At 34.5% G+C, this 21,709-nt stretch overlaps 2 protein-coding genes across 2 annotated transcripts; one reads left to right on the top strand and one right to left on the bottom strand.

Annotated features, from left to right (window-relative positions):
* Positions 1–9,791: 9,791 nt before the first annotated feature.
* On the top strand, positions 9,792–11,541 carry LOC141720591 (GDP-fucose transporter 1-like). The gene is made up of 2 exons (XM_074523082.1): positions 9,792–9,942; positions 10,205–11,541. The coding sequence occupies exon 2, from the start codon at positions 10,235–10,237 to the stop codon at positions 11,270–11,272; it is 1,038 nt and encodes a 345-aa protein (XP_074379183.1). The 5' UTR covers positions 9,792–9,942; positions 10,205–10,234; the 3' UTR covers positions 11,273–11,541.
* A 1,518-nt stretch (positions 11,542–13,059) lies between these two features.
* On the bottom strand, positions 13,060–20,862 carry LOC141720590 (uncharacterized). Its single transcript, XM_074523081.1, has 10 exons — positions 20,123–20,862; positions 16,994–17,106; positions 16,762–16,881; positions 15,374–15,461; positions 14,814–14,905; positions 14,632–14,736; positions 13,939–14,048; positions 13,544–13,631; positions 13,426–13,461; positions 13,060–13,334 (listed from the first exon to the last, which is right to left on the bottom strand). The coding sequence occupies exons 1-10, from the start codon at positions 20,796–20,798 to the stop codon at positions 13,251–13,253; spliced, it is 1,512 nt and encodes a 503-aa protein (XP_074379182.1). The 5' UTR covers positions 20,799–20,862; the 3' UTR covers positions 13,060–13,250.
* Between the last annotated feature and the right edge of the window lie 847 nt (positions 20,863–21,709).

Here is a 21,709-nt window from a genome sequence, read left to right as displayed (position 1 = left end):
AGTATGCTCCCCCTGCACAGGTGCATCTTCCTTTGGCGTAGTCACCACAGTTTCAATAACATCAGAGTTTAATCCATCAGAGTTTGCAGTATCAGGATTTAGACTGTCAGGATTTTCAGTATCAGAATCTAAGTATTTATTTTCAAATCTCAGCTGATCATGATCATTGAAATCTTCAAGTCCAGTAATCTTCTTATCATCAAAGGAGACATTTATAGATTCCATGACAACCCTTGTTCTTAAATTGTAGACTCTGAAGGCTTTTGTGGAAAGTGGATATCCAACAAAAATTCCTTCATCAGCTTTTAAATCAAATTTGGATAGCTGTTCAGGATGAGTCTTAAGAACAAAACACTTGCATCCAAATACATGAAAATACTTCAGATTTGGCTTCTTTTTCTTCACCATCTCATATGGTGTCTTTCCATGCTTGTTAATGAGTGTTGCATTCTGAGTAAAACAAGCAGTCTGCACAGCTTCAGCCCAAAAATAGGTTGGTAGCTTTGCTTCATCAAGCATTGTTCATGCAGCTTCAATAAGAGTTCTATACTTTCTTTCAACAACTCCATTTTGCTGTGGAGTTCCAGGAGCAAAAAATTCCTGCTTGATTCCATGGTTTTTGTAGAAGTCTTCCATAATCAAATTCTTGAACTCAGTGCCATTATCACTTCTTATGATCTTCACTGAATCTTTGACCAATTTATCCAGTTGCTTGACATGATCAATCAAGATAGATACAGTTTCACTTTTTATGTGCAAGAAATACACTCATGTGTATCTGGTGAACTCATCCACTATGACCATAGCATATTTCTTCTTTGTAATAGACATGACATTCACTGGACCAAATAGATCAACATGTAGTGGGTGATAAGGCTCAAGAATTGATGATTCAGTCTTGCTCTTGAATGAGGATTTTCTTTGCTTAGCCTTCTGACATGAATCACAGAGGCCATCAGGAGCAAATATTGATTTTGGCAGTCCTCTCACAAGATCTTTCTTGACTAGTTCATTTATATTGTTGAAATTTAAATGAGAGAGTTTCTTGTGCCAATTCCAGCTTTCTTCAATTGATGCTCTACTTAACAGACAGATTGCAGAACCATCAGTACTTGTTGAAAGCTTGGCTTCATAAATGTTACCATGCCTGTATCCTTTCAGAACAACTTTGCCTGTAGATTTGCTTACAACTTCACAGTGTTCTTCAAAGAAATCCACATGATAACCTCTGTCACAGATTTGACTAATACTCAGCAGATTGTGTTTAAGTCCTGAGACCAGAGCTACTTCTTTAATGATGACATTCCCAAGATTGATATTGCCATATCCCAGTATTTTTCCAATGTTGCCATCTCCATATGAAACACTTGGGCCAGCTTTCTCCACAAAGTCTGATAGCAGGGCTTTCTTTCCAGTCATATGTCCTGAACATCCACTGTCCAGAACTAGGATGTTTTTCCTGTTGCCCTGCAATTGCAAAGGCCATTAATGATTAGTTTTAAGGACCCAGACTTGCTTGGATCCTTTGGCCTTATTAAGTTTGTTAACATTTGCAGCGGATTTAGCATCAGAGTTTATGTTAACATTTTTTCTTATCAGCATTTACACTATCAGACTTTGTATCAGAACTTACACTAGAAGGAACAATGCTAACTTTCTTTAAAGAAGGTTTTATTTGATAATAATCATAGTACAAACTATGATATTCCTTACAAGTATAAATGGAATGCCATAAACTACCACAATGAAAACAAGGATTTTATGGCCTATATCTAACAGACTGACTCTTAACTCCTGACTTTAAAGGTAAGGAGTTTATGTTCTTATTCTTCCTGCAAAAAGAAGCCAGATGGTTAGAACTTCCACAATTATGACATGTTTTTCTAGGAGCATTAGGAACAGGATTATAATCATTGCTTTTATTCACACCTTCCTTTCCATTCTTATTTTTCCTAGGTGACTTTACCTTGTTTACATTCTTAACATCTTTCAGCTTATGCTTAAGCTGCTTCTTTGTCATTAAGCCTACGTTAACTTCAGTTGGCTTTTCCTGTTTTAGTTTGTCAGAAGTTAATTCCTCTTTAACTTCTGATTTCTCAGTATCAGACTTTACAGCTACAAACTTAACAGGTTTTACCTTTGGCTTTTGTTTAACAACTATAGGCTTAATTTCTACAGTTCCTTTATCATTCTTATCATCTCCATAACCTAAGCCCTCTTTCCAGTTTCCACTACTTAACAAATTCTGAGTTGTTCTGCCAGAGTTAGTCCAAGTCCTGATAATCTCTCTTTCCTTTTATAACTCAGTTTTTAGAGATTCATTCATTTTAAGTACTTCGTCCCTAACATAGATAGCATCATCTCTATCTTTCTGAGTTTGATGGAACATGACTAACTCTTTTTCTAAATAATCATTCCTCTTTTTACAAGCAAGATTTTCAGAAGTTAATCTTTCACATGTTAAAGTTTGATCTCTATAACTAATGAACATGGTTTTAAGATATCTTCTCAACTCATTAATGTCATCAGTATGAAAGGCATAAGTAGTTTGAGGTATCTTTAACTCAGCAGCTTCATAACTGCTATCAGCATTTGCCATCAAGGCATAGTTCACCTCACTTTCAAAATGTGAAGTGTCTGTCCAGCTTTTCTTTTTTGTGACAAGAGCCTTGCCTTTGTCACTATTCACTTTCTTGCAATCAGGAGATATGTGGCCTTTCTCACCATAGTTGTAGCATTTGACATTTGTGTAATCTCCTCTGTCAGACCTCCCTCCTTTGTCTTCAGTTTTTCTGAAATTCTTCTTATCAGAACTTGCACCTTTCCTGGAAAACTTATTTCCCTTCCTGAATTTTCTATATGCAATCCTTGTGATTCCTTTCACCATAAGAGCACACAGCTTCATCATCTCTTCATCAGCATCCATCTCAGGCAAGCTTTCAGTTTCTGAGTCATCATCACTATCAGAACTTGATGACTCAGTATCAGACTTTGTGATGAGCGCTTTTCCCTTGCCTTTCCTTGAGGTAGGTGCTTTGGGGGATTCTTCCTCAACCTTAAGAGCAGCTGTCCTTGACTTTCCTCCTTTCCTCTTGCTTCTTTGTTCCATCTCAAGTTCATGAGTCTTGAGCATCCCATAAATTTCATCAAGAGTTGTTTCTTCAAGATTACAGTTGTCTCTTATAATTGTGGCCTTCAAATCCCAACTTTCAGGAAGAGCTAACAGGAATTTAAGGTTTGAATCTTCAAGATCATACTCCTTATCAACTAGTGACAAATCATTCAAGAGTTTGACAAATCTGTCATATAAATCAGTCAATGACTCATTAGGCTTTGAGTCAAAGTGTTCATACTCTTGAGTGAGTATAGTCTTCCTGTTCTTCTTAATCGAATCAGTTCCCTGGCATCTTGTCTCCAAGACATCCCATATCTCATTTGCAGTCTTGCAGTTAATTACCTTATTTGACATTACATTATCAATGGCACTATGCAACAAGTGTCGTACCTTAGCATCCTTAGCAATTGATGCGATATCTTCAGCAGTGTATTCACTCTTCTCCTTTGGTACAGACTTTGCTGCTTCACCTACAACTGCAACAGCGAGTTTGGTTGGCTTGTGAGGTCCTTCATTGATTCTGTCAAGATATTCTGGATCTGTAGCTTCCAGAAACATAGTCATCCTCACCTTCCATATGGGGTATTCAGATGGTTTCAGTATGGGAACTCTAATAGCCTCATATCAACTATGGATTTGAGTCTTTGGAGGTTCTTCAGTTTTGGTGGGCTTGGTTGGAGTTTCTGCTTCAGACATGATTATTTTTGGATCTTAAACTGTTTGTGTGTTAACAGATAGGCTCTGATACCACTTGTTAGGTCACACACACTGTAGAAGGGGGGTTGAATACAGTGTATAGCACAATCAAATCGAATTCAAAGAACACAAGTAACAGAACACAGATTTTATTCAACACAATAAACTCTGTTACAATATGGAACTGTCCTCTCTCAGTGATGAACAAAATATCACGAGAGCTGCTAGGGTTACAATGAATATTATTCTCGATAATGATAACACTTATAGTGTAAACCCTATGTCTGTGTTCCTATACTCCACAGTTTCGCTAATTGATATGGAATATAATTCTGCTTCCTAAAATATATCAACCAGTTATCTTTTCTTCCAAGTATTCTATTCTTCATATAATTCCTTCTTCATGCATATCTCTTCTTGCGTTTGTCTTGATCTTCTTTCCTTTCAATCAACCGTCTTCCTTATCTGAAAGTTTCCTTAAGTCCTGATATTATCTCCTGATAAATATCTTCTGAACCTTAAGTACTGATAACTTAAGTTATGTCTTCTGTATAAGTGCTGATATCCAGTTAAGTACTGATTTGTCCTATTTAAGTAAGATCTGAAAACTAAACACAAATCATATTAGACATGACATTATCAAATATATCTAACACTGTCTCCATCAATATTTTCTGATGCTCCCCCTGAAATCATGCTCTCTGAGTTGGATCCTTCAGAATTTGAGTTTCCAGAAATATCAGAACATGAGTTTCCAGAATTATCAGAACTTGGCCCATCAGAACTTAAAGAGCCTGTTGTAGGTTCTGATGCTTCTTGAGATGTGGTTGGATCTTCCGTATGCTCCCCCTGCACAGGTGCGTTTTCCTTAGACGTAGTCACCACAGTTTCAATAACATCAGAGTTTAATCCATCAGAGTTTGCAGTATCAGGATTTAGCATGTCAGGATTTACAGAATCAGAATTTAAAACTTCATTTTCGAATCTCAGCTGATCATGATCATTGAAATCTTCAAGTCCAGTAATCTTCTTATCATCAAAAGAGACATTGATAGATTCCATGACAAACCTTATTCTTAAATTGTAGACTCTGAAGGCTTTTGTAGAAAGTGGATATCCAACAAAAATTCCTTCATCGGCATTTAGATCATATTTGGATAGCTATTTGGGATGAGTCTTAAGAACAAAACACTTGCATCCAAATACATGAAAATACTTCAGATCTGGCTTCTTTTTCTTCACAATCTCATATGGTGTTTTTCCATGCTTGTTGATAAGTGTTGCATTCTGAGTAAAACAAGCAGTCTGCACAGCTTCAGCCCAAAAGTAGGTTGGCTACTTTGCTTCATTAAGCATAGTTCGTGCAACTTCAATAAGAGTTCTATTATTTCTTTCAACAACTTCATTTTGATGTGGAGTTCCAGGAGCAGAAAATTCCTGCTTTATTCCATGGTCTTTGCAGAACTCTTCCATGATAAAATTCTTGAACTCAATGCCATTATCACTTCTTATGATCTTCACAGAATCTTTGACCAATTTATCCAGTTGTTTGACATGATCAATCAAGATAGATGCAGTTTCACTTTTTGTGTGCAAGAAATACACCCATGTATATCTGGTGAACTCATCCACTATGACCATAGCATATTTCTTCTTTACAATAGACATGACATTAACTGGACCAAATAGATCAACATGTAGTAGGTGATAAGGCTCAAGAATTGATGATTCAGTCTTGCTCTTGAATGAAGATTTTCTTTGTTTTGCCTTCTGACATGAATCACAAAGGCCATCAGGAGCAAATACTGATTTTGGCAGTCCTCTCACAAGATCTTTCTTGACTAGTTCATTTATATTGTTAAAATTTAAATGAGAGAGTTTCTTGTGCCAATTCCATCTTTCTTCAATTGATGTTCTACTTAATAGACATATTGCAGAACCATCAGTACTTGTTGAAAGCTTGGCTTCATAAATGTTACCATGCCTATATCCTTTCAGAACAACTTTTCCTGTAGATTTGCTTACAAATTCACAGTGTTCTTCAAAAAAATCCACATGATAACCTCTATCACAGATTTGACTCACACTTAGCAGACTGTGTTTAAGTCTTGAGACCAGATCTACTTTTTCAATGATGACATTCCCAAGGTTGATATTGTCATATCCTAGAGTTTTTCCAATATTGCCATCTCCATAAGAAACACCTGGGCCAGCTTTCTCCACAAAGTCTGATAGCAGGGCTTTCTTTCCAGTCATATGTCCTGAACATCCACTGTCCAGAACTAGGATATTTTTCCTGTTGCCCTGCAATCACAGAGACCACTAATGATTAGTTTTAAGGACCCAGACTTGCTTGGATCCTTTGGCCTTTTTAAGTTTGTTAATATTTGCATCATATTTAGCATCAGAGTTTATGTTAACATTTTTCTTATCAGAATTTGCAATATCAGACTTTGCATCAGAACTTACACTAGAAGGAATAATGCTAACTTTCTTTACAGAAGGTTTTATTTGATAATAATCATAGTACAAACTATGATATTCCTTACAAAGTATAAATGGAATGCCGTAAACTACCACAATGAAAACAAGGATTTTGTGGCTTATGTCTAACAGACTGACTCTTAACTCCTGATTTTGAATGTAAGGAGTTTATATTCTTATTCTTCCTGCAAAAAGAAGCCAGATGGTTAGAATTTCCACAATTATGACATGTTTTTCTAGGAGCATTAGGAACAGGCTTATAATTATTACTTTTGTTCACACCTTCCTTTCCATTCCTATTTTTCCTAGGTGGCTTTACCTTGTTTACATTCTTAACATCTTTCAGCTTATGCTTAAGCTGCTTCTTTGTCATTAAGCCTATGTTAACTTCAGTTGGCTTATCATGTTTAGGTTTGTCAGAAGTTACTTTCTCCTTAACTTCTGATTTCTCACTATCAGACTTTGCAGTTACAAACTTAACAGGATTTACCTTTGATTTTTGTTTAACAACTATAGGCTCAGTTTCTACAGTTCCCTTACTGTTCTTATCATCTCCATAACCTAAGCCCTCTTTCCAGTTTCCACTACTAAGAATATCCTGAGTTGTTTTACCAGAGTTAGTCCAAGTCCTGATAATTTCTCTTTCCTTTTCTAACTCGGTTTTTAGAGATTCATTCATTTTTAGCACCTCATCCCTAACATAAAAGGCATCATCTCTATCTTTCTAAGTTTGATGGAACATGACTAACTCTTTTTCTAAATAATCATTCCTCTTTTTATAAGCAAGATTTTCAGAAGTTAATCTTTCACATGTTAAAGTTTGATCTTTATAACTAATGAACATGGTTTTAAGATATCTTCTCAACTCAGTAATATCATCAGTATGAAAGGCATAAGTAGTTTGAGGTACCTTTAAGTCAGCAATACCAGAACTGCTATCAGCATTTACCATCAAGGCATAGTTTTCCTCATCCTCGGAATCTGAAGCATCTGACCAGCTTTTCTTCTTTGGTACAGACTTTGTTGGCTGACCTGCAACTTCCAGAGGGAGTTTGGTTGGCATATGTGGTCCTTCATAAATCCTGTTGAGATATTCTGGATCTGTAGCTTCCAGAAACATAGCCATCTTCACTTTCCATATGGAATACTCAGAAGGTTTCAATATGGGAACTCTTATAGTCTCATATCGACTATGGGTTATGGTTTTTGGAGGTTCTTCAGTTTGGTGGGCTTGGTTGGAGTTTCTTCTTCGGACATGATTATTTTTGGATCTTAAACTGTTTATGTGTTAACAGATTGCTCTGATACCACTTGTTAGGTCACACACACTGTAGAAGGAGGTTGAATACAGTGTTTAGCATAATCAAATCGAATATAAGAACTCAAGTAACAGAAAACAGATTTTATTCAACATAATAAACTTTGTTACAATATGGAACTGACCTCTCTCAGTGATGAACAAATTATCACGAGAGCTGCTAGGGTTACAAAGAATAATAACTTCGATAATGATAAACTTATAGTGTAAACCCTATGCCTGTGTTTATATACTACACAGTTACAATATAAATTCTAATTGATATGGAATATAATTGTGCTTCCTAAAATATATCAACTAGTTATCTTTTCTTCCAAGTATTCTATTCTTCATAGAATTCTTTCTTCATGCATATTTCTTTATGTCTTAGTCTCGATCTTCTTTCCTTTCAATCAGCCGCCTGCTTTATCTGAAAGTCATCTTAAGTCATGATATTATCTCCCGATAAATATCTTCTGATAACTTAAGTTCTGATAACTTAAGTTCTGATAACTTAAGTTCTGATATCTTAAGTTTTGTCTTCAGTATAAGTGCTGATTTCCAGTTAAGTACTGATTTGTCCTGTTAGGTAAGATCTGAAAACTAAACACAAGTCATAATATACATGACATTATCAAATATATCTAACAGAGGGAGTTACAAATTTAGGATCTATTTAATTAATTTATAGATTTTAACGTGTGTCTTGATTGAAAGGTTTTTATGTGTACTTTTTATGGGTGATTTATTTGAGGACATAATTTTGGTTTTTTGAGATAATCTTGTGGCAATTTATTGGTCTTGTTTGTGCCAATTTATTGGGCTTGTTTGTGTCTAACTAATATTTTGGTTAGATTTTCTAGTTATTATTATGTATTATATATTTACATTTGTTTTATAATTTTAATAATCATTTTTAATATTTTTCTTTGTCTCTTTTGTTTTATTTTCAGGATGGTAAGAGATTTAATGGGGGTTCTTATATCGGATTTAAAGCTCAATTATTAGCCAAGATCTCGGATTATAAGATAATTTCGAAATTATGCGAGATTGCCTGCACAACTATCATACACTAGTTTAAACTAGTTTTGTATAATATATTTTTAGTGGGTACTCTTTTTCCCTGAGTTTTTTTCCATTAGGTTTTACTCTAAAAGGGTTTTAATGAGGCCTTTTGTGGGTTATCTGATCGGACATTGAAGCGATATTGTCTAAGTTTCCGGGTACACTTATTTGTTTTCGGTTAGATAATATACTTTGATAAATGAAGGAAATTATGTCCTTCCGGATTGTATTCTTAATATTTATCTATGGAAAATATATATATTTCTGCAAAAAAAACAGAGGGAGTAAAATACAAGGATCAAATCGACCCAATTTATTTCTAATTAATCATCTCATTCTATATATTAAAAGAGGATTAGGGACAAATTGAGTAATTTTGATAACTGTTAAGTTATAATTTTGCCGTTTTATGTTGAAAAATTATAAAAATGTCATCCCCACACAATTTTTATTAAAAATAGGTATATTGTTTTATTTACTAAGAATCGAATCTCAAACCTCCTAATAAAAATATGAGATATTATCAATATTTTTATATATTACGAATTAGTATATTATTTTTTATTTAAATAATATACTAAAAATATATAATTAATATTTTTAATTATTCCCAGCATCCCTGTGGGAATTTCTGTTCCCGCGGGGATCAATATTGAAAAGGATTCTCATATAGGATTCAAGGTGTGTACTCCGGATCCCGAAATGACCTGATGCATATCCCAGCAAACAAATTTCAAATATTTTTTAAAATGATATAGTTTTGATTTTTTTTATTAATTAGGATCATATAGCTTATAATAAATATCAAATCTCAAAATTTTCGGATTAAATTAAAAACGTACTCTACAATAAAAAATAAGCTCGCACCACCTAAGTTATCTAATATCACTCTATCAATATGTAGGGGGGGAAATGTAAGACAATTTTATAAAAAGTTAAAATAATTATTTATTAAATTTAAAAATTATGTCTGTATAATACAAATTGGTTCAAGATAATATTTAACTTTTACAAAGTTCTCGTTAACATCTGATCGTGTATATTTTTTATATGTTGCTTGATTCGTTTGTTGAGATATTGTGAATAAAAGTAAAAAACATTGGTCCACACTCCAAACACGCTCCAAAGGACCATGTTTTAGAATTAACCAAACAAGGACCCAAAACATTTGACTTTGAAAAACCACCGAGTTGGTTTATTGATACCCGACTTGTAACTTACTCTTATTGCCTGTCTCCTCCTCAACTCTCGGATAGATTAACAAGGAGCCTCCCTCATCCCCCAGGTTCATTTTTCTATTTGTATTTGTTTAATTATCTTAATATTTTCAGATCTTAATTCATCAATATTACATTTAAATCCTATTTATCTGTCGGTGCCATATATTGCATCACATTTATTATTAGGGTTCCATTTTCGTTTTTTCTTTCTTATAATTATCCACACATTGATCCCCAATTTTATGTATATGAGTTCTTGATTATACCCGTTTAATCCTCAGCTGTATAATATTTTCTATATGTATTTGCAACCCACTTGCTTTGCAGTTTAGATCTTCAACAAAATCTTGAATAATTATGGTTCCTATTAGACTTGATGCAGCTAAACAACACTATGCAACCAGTAGTCTTGTAATTGGGTATGCCCTTTGTTCGAGTTTGCTTGCGGTTATTAATAAGTTTGCCATTACCAAATTTAACTACCCGGGTCTTCTTACTGCCTTACAGTACCTTACTTCAGCTCTTGGTGTTTGGGTTTTGGGAAAGTTGGGATTTTTGCATCACGATCCGTTTGTGCTCGACATTGCTAAGAAATTCTTGCCTGCTGCTGTTGTGTTTTATCTAGCCATTTTTACGAATACCAATTTGCTCCGTCATGCCAATGTCGATACGTTTATAGTGTTTAGATCGTTGACTCCCCTTTTGGTTGCTGTGGCTGATACTGCGTTTAGGAAACAGCCGTGTCCTTCCAAGCTTACGTTCTTGGCCTTGTTGACGATATTGGGTGGAGCTGTTGGGTATGTTGCGACTGATAATGGTTTTACATTAACTGCGTATTCGTGGGCATTTGCTTATTTGGTTACGATTACGACTGAGATGGTTTACATCAAACATATGGTGACCAATCTTGGGTTGAATACTTGGGGTTTTGTGTACTACAATAACTTGTTGTCGTTGATGATGGCTCCGTTATTTTGGATAGCTACAGGGGAGTATGCTGATGTCTTCACTGCTGTTGGATCTAATGATGGGAACTTGTTTAATGTTGTTGCATTTTCGGCAGTGTCTTTGTCTTGTGTGTTTGGGTTGCTTATCAGTTTCTTTGGGTTTGCTGCCAGGAAGGCGATCTCTGCCACTGCATTTACTGTGACTGGTGTGGTTAACAAGTTTCTCACAGTTGCTATTAATGTGATGATTTGGGATAAGCATGCTACTCCATTTGGTCTGGTTTGCCTTCTTGTCACGCTTGCAGGAGGTGTCCTGTACCAGCAGTCAGTTACTGGAGCTAGTAACGTTCCATCACAGCGTGAATCCAATCAGACAGATTCTGATACTGATGATTATGAAAATGAAAAAGAAAGGAAGGGCTTAGCTGGTAAAATTTCTGGGGTGTGAGGTTTGTACTTGTACTAATGTACCATTAATGGAAGTACTACTTTATTAAAGGTTATGTTTGTTATTGTTAAGCAGGCATCTATCCATTTATTGGAATTCATATGTATTTCTTTATAAATTTTGACACATTATCTTAGGTCCAAGCCATCTAATCTTTATATGTTGTATATGTACCTCTAAAATTATCTTTCCATTTGAAATATCTGATGGAATCCAAAGTGATGATAATTTACTATATAGATCAATCTTCTATGATTGTCTTTTTTTTACGAGTATGTTCTAGTTCTGATTGACCGCCTGAAACAAGTGTTGCCATATTTGATGAAGCTACTAACCTTTTCCTTAAATTTAGATGGGAAGAATAAGAGTAGAGGTTACTGCAATCTAAGACAGGGGGACCCTTTTTAGACCATTGATATTTACTTGTAAGTTCGGTTTTCCTGATATCATAACCAAATAATTCGAAAGCAAACTCTAGACCTTTTGCATATATTGATGAGGTTTTCGTCTATTACTTTAGAGTATATGCTTGAGCAGAATGAGGCCTGTGCTAGAAATTGCTCGCAGTCCTGCCGGGAGTGTTTATATTGATCTTTTACATGTAAATCACCTGCTCTCTTAGTTTACCCGAGTACCACAAATTTAGACATCAACTGTAGCATCTCCTGAATAAACAAGATCCTGTATCCCTTGATTACTCAAACAGCTAGTGGAAGTAGAATCATATCCTGAAGTCCTTTAATTTCCTGAGCTGAATTCAAACAATTGAAATAGAACTAAATAAATGGGATGATTCTTGATAATTGTTGCCCTGATGATATGCATAATACAGATGGATGATATGGGTCCTTTAAAGATAGTAATCCTTTTTTCCTTTTCACTGTGTATCCTTGTTATTTTCCCATTACTATTTAGCATGTGTAGTATTTTTCTCTACTGTTCTTCGGAACGGCAGACTAATCAAGTTTCAAGTTATTTGCTGTCAAACGTTTTCTTGCTCGGTGATCATCGTAAATCATGTTATACATAAGATAGGTCTTTTCCTTATCTGTGTAGATTTATCTGGGTTGTACCTCTCTAATTGTAAGTCCGAAACTAACATTGCAAATATAGTTGTGAGATGCATATTATAGTGACAATACTCTTATCTTGAAGTGAGATATTTCAAAATTGATATTTGAGGTCTTCATAAATATGTATAAGCTTCATAGCATGTCTTCTGCAGAGCTTTAGAGATGTGGTTGTCTTTTTGGTTTGACTATGTCTTCTGCAGAGCTTCAGAGATATGGTTGTCTTTTTGGTTTTAACTATATTAACTGCACTCGCTCACACTTCAGTGTTTACGTGTTGCATTATTAAAGATATATTCTGGGAGTAATGTTTACAACCTTCTAAGTTTCTATGTTGGGGTAGGATACCTGAGTTTATGGGGAGCTGAGGAGGTTGAAATAGTTTTCGGTTTCAGTTTACTATATATTAGTATTCCTAATATGACGGTGGAGAGGAAAATTTGGAATTCACGACTGCAAGTGATTTGGCAAGTTGCCAACCAAACCTTGAAATTAGGCATCTGACTTGTCATCCTTTTTCCATTGATGAACATTTCATTTGAAGTTTGAATTTTCGGATTCGGTAGGAGAGTTTTTGTTGGGAGTTGGTTTTAAACACTACATAAAAAATAACTCAGAAAGAAGAAAAAATGGTTAGTTGTGCTCAATTGCCTTTTGGGTTTGTAAAAATGAATTTAACCACCTAATCAGTTAGAAACTTAGCGTGGTCAAAGTCAGTGAAGTCGGTAAAAAATATTAGCTACGAAGTGTCTTCTCCGGTTCCCATGTTTTAGGACACTGATGAATACTAAAAAAATATAAGGTTTCAGCTGTATACAACTCCAAGGAGCTCATAACTAGTACGTGAAAAATAAAATACAAAATACAAATTTGAGATTATTTATAAATATTTGTTTTAAGAATATCTTCTACACCTTTGCAAACTTGGCAATCTTAGCTAGTGCTGTTCTTAAACATCTAATACCAGCTCCAGATTTAGAGCTCACCATCATCTGCAGCAACATTTGAACCTTAAGTTTATCAAAACTATTTTTTGAATGATCATATACATATACTTTGAATAATTAATGTTGCTATACATACCACAGGTTGAACTACGGACTTATTTGCCTTCAGTCTCTGAAAAGATTAGGAGATGTGAGCTCTCAAGTCAGGAGAGTGAACAAAAAATAAATTTATCAATTCATAGATGCGTAGTTACCTCTTCAATTTGCATAGCACGACGTGCCACATCAATTGGGAAAACCAAATCTGTCTTGGTTAATACAACCTGGTATTTAGTTTGAGACCTGTAAAATGGAGTGCCTATTTAGTTCATTACCGGGAAAATTGTAACATGGCCTAATTCTTTCATACAAATGTAATATTTCCAGTATCTAAAGACGACCAGACATACTTCAATCTGATATATAATTCTTCTGGACACAGCCTTGCAAGTTCAAGCACAAACTTAAAGTTGGGTCATATAGACTAGTTGAATAGACATGCTACATGTTTAAGAACATGCTGCATCTATCCGACTAACTTTGCATATTATGAGATCTAGTGCAACTGATGGTTTATTGTTAAGAGAATGAAGTGTACAAACATGCTTACCTCTCCATTATATCGATAAGCTCATGATCCCTAGGCTTCATACCCCATTTTGTGTCAATGAGAAGGCACACTTGCTTCAAACCAACTCGTGTAGAGACATACTCCTTTACCTACAAATAATAATAATAAAAGAGAGATCTTAAATAGACTCAAATTATAAATTACTCATAGACAGCCCTAGCAATTAATATTATCGTTTTCTGCATATGATCCTCTTCCCTTTTAGGAATTAAAAATAACAGTTTATGGACCAGAATAGAAAAGTAAAACTAGCTGCTTCTACAATTTTTTTTTTCTACTTTTACTTGTTATTCGATTCATTGCAGCTTCAGTTTGTGAAAGGCCGTCCCTGTGAAGTACAAGGCACCAACCAATACATCACATTCACTACTGTCGGTAATTGTACAAATTTGCAAAATTACTGATAGTGCTCTGAGCAACGATAATAGAATGCAATAAAAATATTGCTTTTCTGGTTTTAACTCTGAATTAGGACCAAAAGAAATGTTCATCAGTGTACGGGTGAGATATGGCTAAAAAGTGGCTCATACAATTCCACTTGGTGATCAATAGTAAATGAATGATTTTACCAGTGACTATAAGAACAACATGCAAGGAGTGATAGATGGTCTGCAGATTTTTCAGAAGAATCTAACTAAAATAATAACTAGCAATGAATATTTAGATACTCACAAGCTCTTCCCAAGCTTCCTTCACTTCTTCTTTTGCATAAGCAAATCCATATCCAGGCAAATCAACCAAGGACAGCTTTGGTCCAAGCTGGAAAAAATTGATAGTCTGCGAAAGTCAAAGTCTTTTATGAGTTCAGCTACATTTATCATATGCTTATACATCCACAAGAAAAAAGGTTACACCTGAGTAAGACCAGGCTTGTCAGATGTGCGAGCAACACCCCACTGACGGGTAAGTGCATTTAGTATCGAAGACTTTCCTACATTTGACCTTCCTGGTAAGAAGTATCATATTCAATTAAAGAGTCAGCATGACATCAAACAAAGCACAGTAATTAACCAACATGACGAACAATGATTAGGAGGGGGAAATTGTTTTCAATCGAACACTAATTTAGTAGTTGACCGGCACCCCCTGCACTTTTAACTTCTCATTTATAACATTTACAAATGCTATCGGTTTCCGAATACAGGGAGAACTATCATGTATTAATTATATCTGGACCAGGATCCATAGTGGCTGCCCTTTAATACAACTAAATATCAAGGAAGCTAATTAGCACTCCTAAATATGAGTAGTATGTACAAGATAAGACCCAAAACACATCCTCTTTGTTAGCACACTTCGAGAAACCGAAAATCACTCATGAAATGAGTACTTTAATTTTACAGTTAATACGTATAAAAAATCTGTAAACACGGGTACCAAGAGCAACGGTGACTTGATAAACTGACTAAGTTACCTGCAAATGCAATCTCTGGTACCTCAGGCGGTGGCAATGATGATGAAACCTTTGCAGCAGCAAAAAAAGTTAACTTATTCCGAAATACCTGCAAAACAGTAAATACAGCAACAGTTTAAATTAAAAGGGAGAACAGGGTGCAGTTTCATAATGAAGATACATGAACAGATGAACTACAAAGGTGCAAAGATGCAATGAGCTTTGTAGCTGATAAAATGCTAATCTTACTCAGCAGTGTGACAAGTCAAGCATTTATTTCTAGGCTTTGAACTCTTGTGCTTCAAGGACAGACTATAATAATATTTATTTACACTCATAAAACTGCTGCTGGAAAAACTTACATACTTTCCTGAACAATTTGGGCCGAGCCATGCAAGAAATAACTGAGAATAAGTTACAACCTCCTTCACCTATTATAGATTTTTTTATATTTGCAAAATGCATTCTTAAGATAAGACTAATCTCATTCTGCATAAAATGTTCCATTATTATTTGAAATTTACTCTAATCCACCACACTACTACATTAAACAGTTTCAAATAGATCAGAACAAGTTGCACAGGAATTATCAGTATTTGATGAATGTTTAGATGATCAATCTATTGAACAAGAAACATGCTATTGGCAACAAGCGATACGGTAATCTTTTTCAGAAATTGATAGCATGAAAACTTAAACTTACACAGATAAAAGAGGAGGAATAGAACAGTTGAATTTAGAGAGATAAAGGTAGGTGGTAATTTCTCAAGTTGAGAATACATTTTGTATTTCATAATTAAAAGAAACCAGTCGAAATTCTAACTGAAACCTAGTACTCACAGAGTTTGATCAACACTTTTAAAAGTATACTCTTTAGCCATCAGTATTGACTTGATTAAAAATACTAATGTAGTTTACTCCTGTTTTATACTTGATACTTGGCTAATCCAGACACTCTGCAGTTAAGTTCTTTGAATTTGCGTTCCTACATTTTCAATCTTTTGCCTCAATACTGTGCAAATGTCAACAAATCAATCTACCCATAATGCTACATAACCTTACATTTATAAAAACTACTAGTTTCTAAAAATATGAACTTGCTGATGGGAGCGAAAAAACCATTTATGAAATGGTAACCAGAAGGTACACCATAAAAATCAAGTGTTGCCTAACGTTTAGAGTCTTAAAGGATTCTAACTTCAAGTCTGCACAAAGCTGCTCCTAGCACCATGTTCTACGCGTAACCCGGTGAAGTATGAAGGGAAGCCCATTCTTGTACCATCACTATGATAAATCGGGTTTTAAGCACTTTTTTTTCCTAATTATTTTAAGCACATATTAGACATTGCTATACCGGTTTTAGTAGAAGTATTAGCTGATACAACTAAATTTTCATTTAAAAAACATACTGCTTCATCAATTCGTGCTCTTTCTGAATCAGTAGACGAGGGTATGTTATCTAAAGGAACTTGAATTTCAGTATTGTATCCTGCTCTTCTTATCTCGATTTCACGCCTGCGTCCCAACAGCTGCACAGAGATCATTCAGCAATCAAGCTTTAGAATCAGAGCCTAATATTAAAATAATATCGAAACAGTAGATTTATATAAATTACTACAAGACCTGAAAGAGTCAAATTACATTTTCTTCCACAAAAGAAAGAATAGATGGGCTAGGTTGTATGGCACGGAACTGTGCGTTCTTTGATATTTCAAAATCTTTCTTTTCATCTGGTTCATTCTTTTTTATAGCATCTGAATACAACAAAAAGCAATAAAAACGGTCATCATTCATAAATCCAATAAGAATCTAAACTTACTAATATAAACAACAAAGTAAGAAACCCTATGATGGCCTAGACAGGGGCTAATTCGACTATTTCATATTTGCGAGTGTGGTTAAGGGGATATCGTGCAAGGCCACATTTTCCCATTCTTTCACGCCTTTTTCAGCCATAAATATAAACATATGTATATATGTATATACTCATAGCTCCCCAACTTTCTCCATATATTGCAAAAGATATAAATTTCTTAGTTAGATCAAATTTAAAAAAGCCCTTACTGAAGGTTTAGTAACTAGTGAAACGGTACATGACATGCATCAACACATAGATACAGCTCTTCCCTCAGAAACAGGTCGAGGCATATGAACCAATACCCTGCCCAAAGTCAGGCCATCTAAGAAGCAGGGATTCTTCGGTCACCCAACGAATCCCCGTATCCTCACGCACCCCCGTATTGGATACTCGGATTCTTGGGGATACTCCGATGTTCAGAATTCTCAAAAATTCTCAACTAAAATACATATTTTTTAATATTTATACTACATATATAAGTAATTTTAGTTTAAATTCTTGTGTTATAGATGCTTATATCATGTATTTGATACAATTTGCATAAAATTATTAGTTTTGTTAATAGCTTTCTTCATTCATAACATCAAATATATATTTATAATAAATATATGTGCCGTATTCCCCCGCACCCGAATCCCCATATTATTTTATTTACCGAATCCATGTATCCCCGCACTACGCACCCGCATCCCCGCACCCGCATCCCCGCACCCGTATCCTTGCTTCTTAGGGCCATACTGAAAGAAACTGTACCACATTCAAATTGACTGCAACATTGTACCAATGAATGAACCTTATGTGTCGACACAAGTTAGGGAGCATGAATTTACCTGCTTAATTTAATGCTACGCCAAACTAAAATATGCATATATGTGGCAGTAATGCTGTACTATACAAAGTACAGTAATGCTTCTTATTCTATTACATAGTAGCATTTTGCCGGACATTCAGTGAGTTTGTGAGGGTGAGCGCATGCAATGGGGTAACAAAAAGTAAAGATAATACTAAGTTCTATTGTATCATTATAAAGTTTAGTATTTCTAGTAATAAAGGATTAGTGTCTTTACTTATTTGTTTATATTTGGGGAAAGGAATTTATCATGTTTATTTAGGTTATTCATAAGAAGCCTAATTAATTAGAGATCTTAGTCCATAAGGTTGTTTTATGAGATATATATTCTCTATACAAAACAATGATGATGCATATTGAACATTGAGATTTTTATCTTTCCCTGCTTCCGATCCATGCAGATACCTATTTTACAGTCAAGAAATCCTTGGGGTAGTGGATTTTCTATGATAAAACCTCCCAAGCCAGTTTAAATGTTTTACTTTTTGATTACTGTCCCCCATTAGTTAATGCCCACAAGATTAACCTCTTATATTCAATCATTGTTTTAAAGAAATTTTATATATGCACAGCTGGTTATGCTTAACTGCTTTCTTATGGACCGGAACTTCAACTACTAAGAATGAACTTCCTACATTTAGGTAAATTGTCAAAAACCTCAGTAATTAAGTGCTTATCTATGGAATCAGCCAATCCTAACAGTTTAAGCCTAAACCTGGATGGCGAAATCACTTCCATGGCAATTTGGAACTCTTGTTCTTCTTAAACCCCAACAATTGATCATCAAAAAGTACATCAGTGATGACTGAACAACATATTTATATATGACAAAGGGTATAACTTTTTCCGCCAAAACTGAAAAGGACAACATTTATAAGCTTTTAATTCCACACTAACAAAAACCATGACATCTCTAACCTTTAGCAGTATCCGATCCACGCTAACAAAAACTTTAAACATGACAAGTACTTTGCTAAAGTCCAAATTTTCCAATTTTGCTAAGCCAAATTTCTTCAAGTTTACCCCCAGATATTAATTTAACCTCAGTGTGCTATCACATGTGAACCACCATTTTGCATTTGATATCCTACTTTGTTGATTCTAGTGATCTGTGCCATAAATCTAACCTCGTGTTTCCTTCGAGAAAGAAAACATAAAATTACTAGGGTTTTTATGTGAGCTTCCCTCCATATTGCAGCCAATCCCAACATCAAATTAACATAAACCTTGAACGTGAATATCAAGTCCGTTCAAGAAACAAAAACCCGAGTCAACATACATTGACCTATATTCATGGTCACTTATAGACTAAACCTAACATATCTTACATATCCCGAGCGAGGATAAGATACGCTGACCTAAACTCTACCTTAGGAGTATAAAGGCTGTTTTCTTTCAACCCTTGACTTTGACAATGCAAAAACAGTAATAAACAATATCTGGAGTTATGGACCAGGGATTTCTAAAGTTTATGCATGTCATACTAATTAATTGACATCATTCTTGCCATATGGCCAGAAACATGGCAGAGTTTTGATGACAGCCTAAATGCTGTACCCTGATGATTTCAAGGTCTCCAAAATTACAGCAAATAAGTCGGCAATGTCCCCAGCTCCTCGTGTTACCTAATGGCCCTGTTTCAAGTGGCCTTACTGTGTCTACAAAGGATAATGTCTTAACAACTTTCCACACATCCTTCATAAACTGAAGTTATCAAGACTCTGACATTAATATAAGCCTTAAGTAGTTCGCCAATTATTCAAGACTCGGACATTAATATAAACCTTAGTAGTTCACAAAATATTCAAGACTCAGACATTAATATAAGCCTTATGTAGTTCAACATATTTTCAAAATAAAGAAGTAATAATTAACAATTTTAAACAATTAAAGCAGGGAATATGTCCACAGTCAAATAACAGAACCGTAAATGCAAATTTTCCAACAACATAGCCGTTCATCTTTCATAATAAGTAAATTCATATCAGAAACACATGAAAACAAGCGAATACACCTCATACAAATATACAATAATGACATAGAACGTAAAATCGGTACTAACCAGTAGCAGTACGTGCAGAATCATCCATCCGCTTACTACTAAGATCATAAGGGTCTAACCGAATTCCCCTCTTTTTTTTCTTCTTAGGTCTATCCTCTGCATCACCATCAACTAATGTTTGATACTTCTCTTGAGACCTATTCCTCCCGAACTTAACAGGCGCATTCTGATTACCCTCAAATTGACTCTTCAAACAATCCTTTCTTTCAAACCCCTTGTTCACCACACCCTTCCCTCCACCAGTACCATCCACTTCAACATCGCCCTTAGCATTGTTCTTACTCTTATAACCTTTAACAATTACGCCATCATCACTACGGAACACAAAACTATTATCTTTATTCCTGATTCTATTCTTGTCATCAAACTTGTTGGTGTGAGTAGCATTGGATTGGTTCTTGAAATTGGCCTTTCTTTCAAACCCCTTGTTTTCGAAACCTCTTTTTTCGAAACCCTTTCCTTTACTATCATCAATGAGGTCAATCTCAGAGTTGGAATTGAATTTATTCTTGAAACCCTTTCCACTTCGTGGCTCAAAGGTGTTGCCTTTATTAAGGGATTTGGTCTTGGGCCTTAAATTGAAGCCTCCTGCTGCTGATTTCTTACGAAATGATGATGATGATGAAGAAGAAGAAGTTGATTTTGTAGTGGTCGTCCTCGCTTTTGTTTCGACCATTTTGGTGTGAAAAACTCAGTTGGCGGATGTTGTTAAACCCTTGGTGCTCCGTGTATAAACCCTTGTTGCTTTCTTTCTCAAATTTACAGAATTAAACCCTTTATTCAACCAATACTTAATTTTGGTTTTCGTAAAATACTTTTTAGATAAGTTGTAAAAGAAAATATTGAAATATAAAGTTTTTTAATCATTTTATCAGAAAAAGTGAAGGTGATAATTAAAATGGTCACTTATTGTGTTTATGAAATGACTTAACCTGCGTGTTAAATGCATTCAATTGCATAAAATACAAGTTAAGGTCAAATTTGTAATCTCTCTTTACTATACGGAGCAAAAATTTATTGTATTTAGCAATCATGATATTAAATTGTTAGACTAAATTATCATTATGATACATGAAAATAAGTTAAAATTAAGAGGTTATTGATTTGATATATATAATTGTTAGACTAAACTATCATTATTTTACATAAAAATAAGTTAAATTTAAGAGATTAATGGTGTTATATATACTAGTATATAACACGTGCGATTAACAGTTGTTTTCATCATTATTTATTGTAAAATATAATTTTGATATATTGTTATTGGGATTCGAATCTTATACCCCTAGTATAATAGTTTTACAATGCACCGTGGTTATTTTTATCATGATATATAATAAATTATAATTTTAATATATTGTTGGTAAAATTCGAATCTTATACTTCTTGTATAATAATTTTTAAGATTATATCTAACGGTTCTCATCAGTTTGATCTGACGGATCTGGATTGAATGATTAACGAACAATAACCAAATTTTTAATATTTCGTCTTTAATATAATAGTATAGATATACTGTATTTGAAATACCGAAGTGAGTATCGAGACTTGGGAGAATTGTTTATTTGAACAATATAAGATAACTAG

This window comes from Apium graveolens, chromosome 4, assembly GCF_009905375.1.
Source record: "Apium graveolens cultivar Ventura chromosome 4, ASM990537v1, whole genome shotgun sequence".
NCBI lineage: Eukaryota > Viridiplantae > Streptophyta > Magnoliopsida > Apiales > Apiaceae > Apium > Apium graveolens.
The sequence above is the reverse complement of the archived record's forward strand: the minus strand, read 5'-3'. Positions and strand labels throughout refer to the sequence as shown.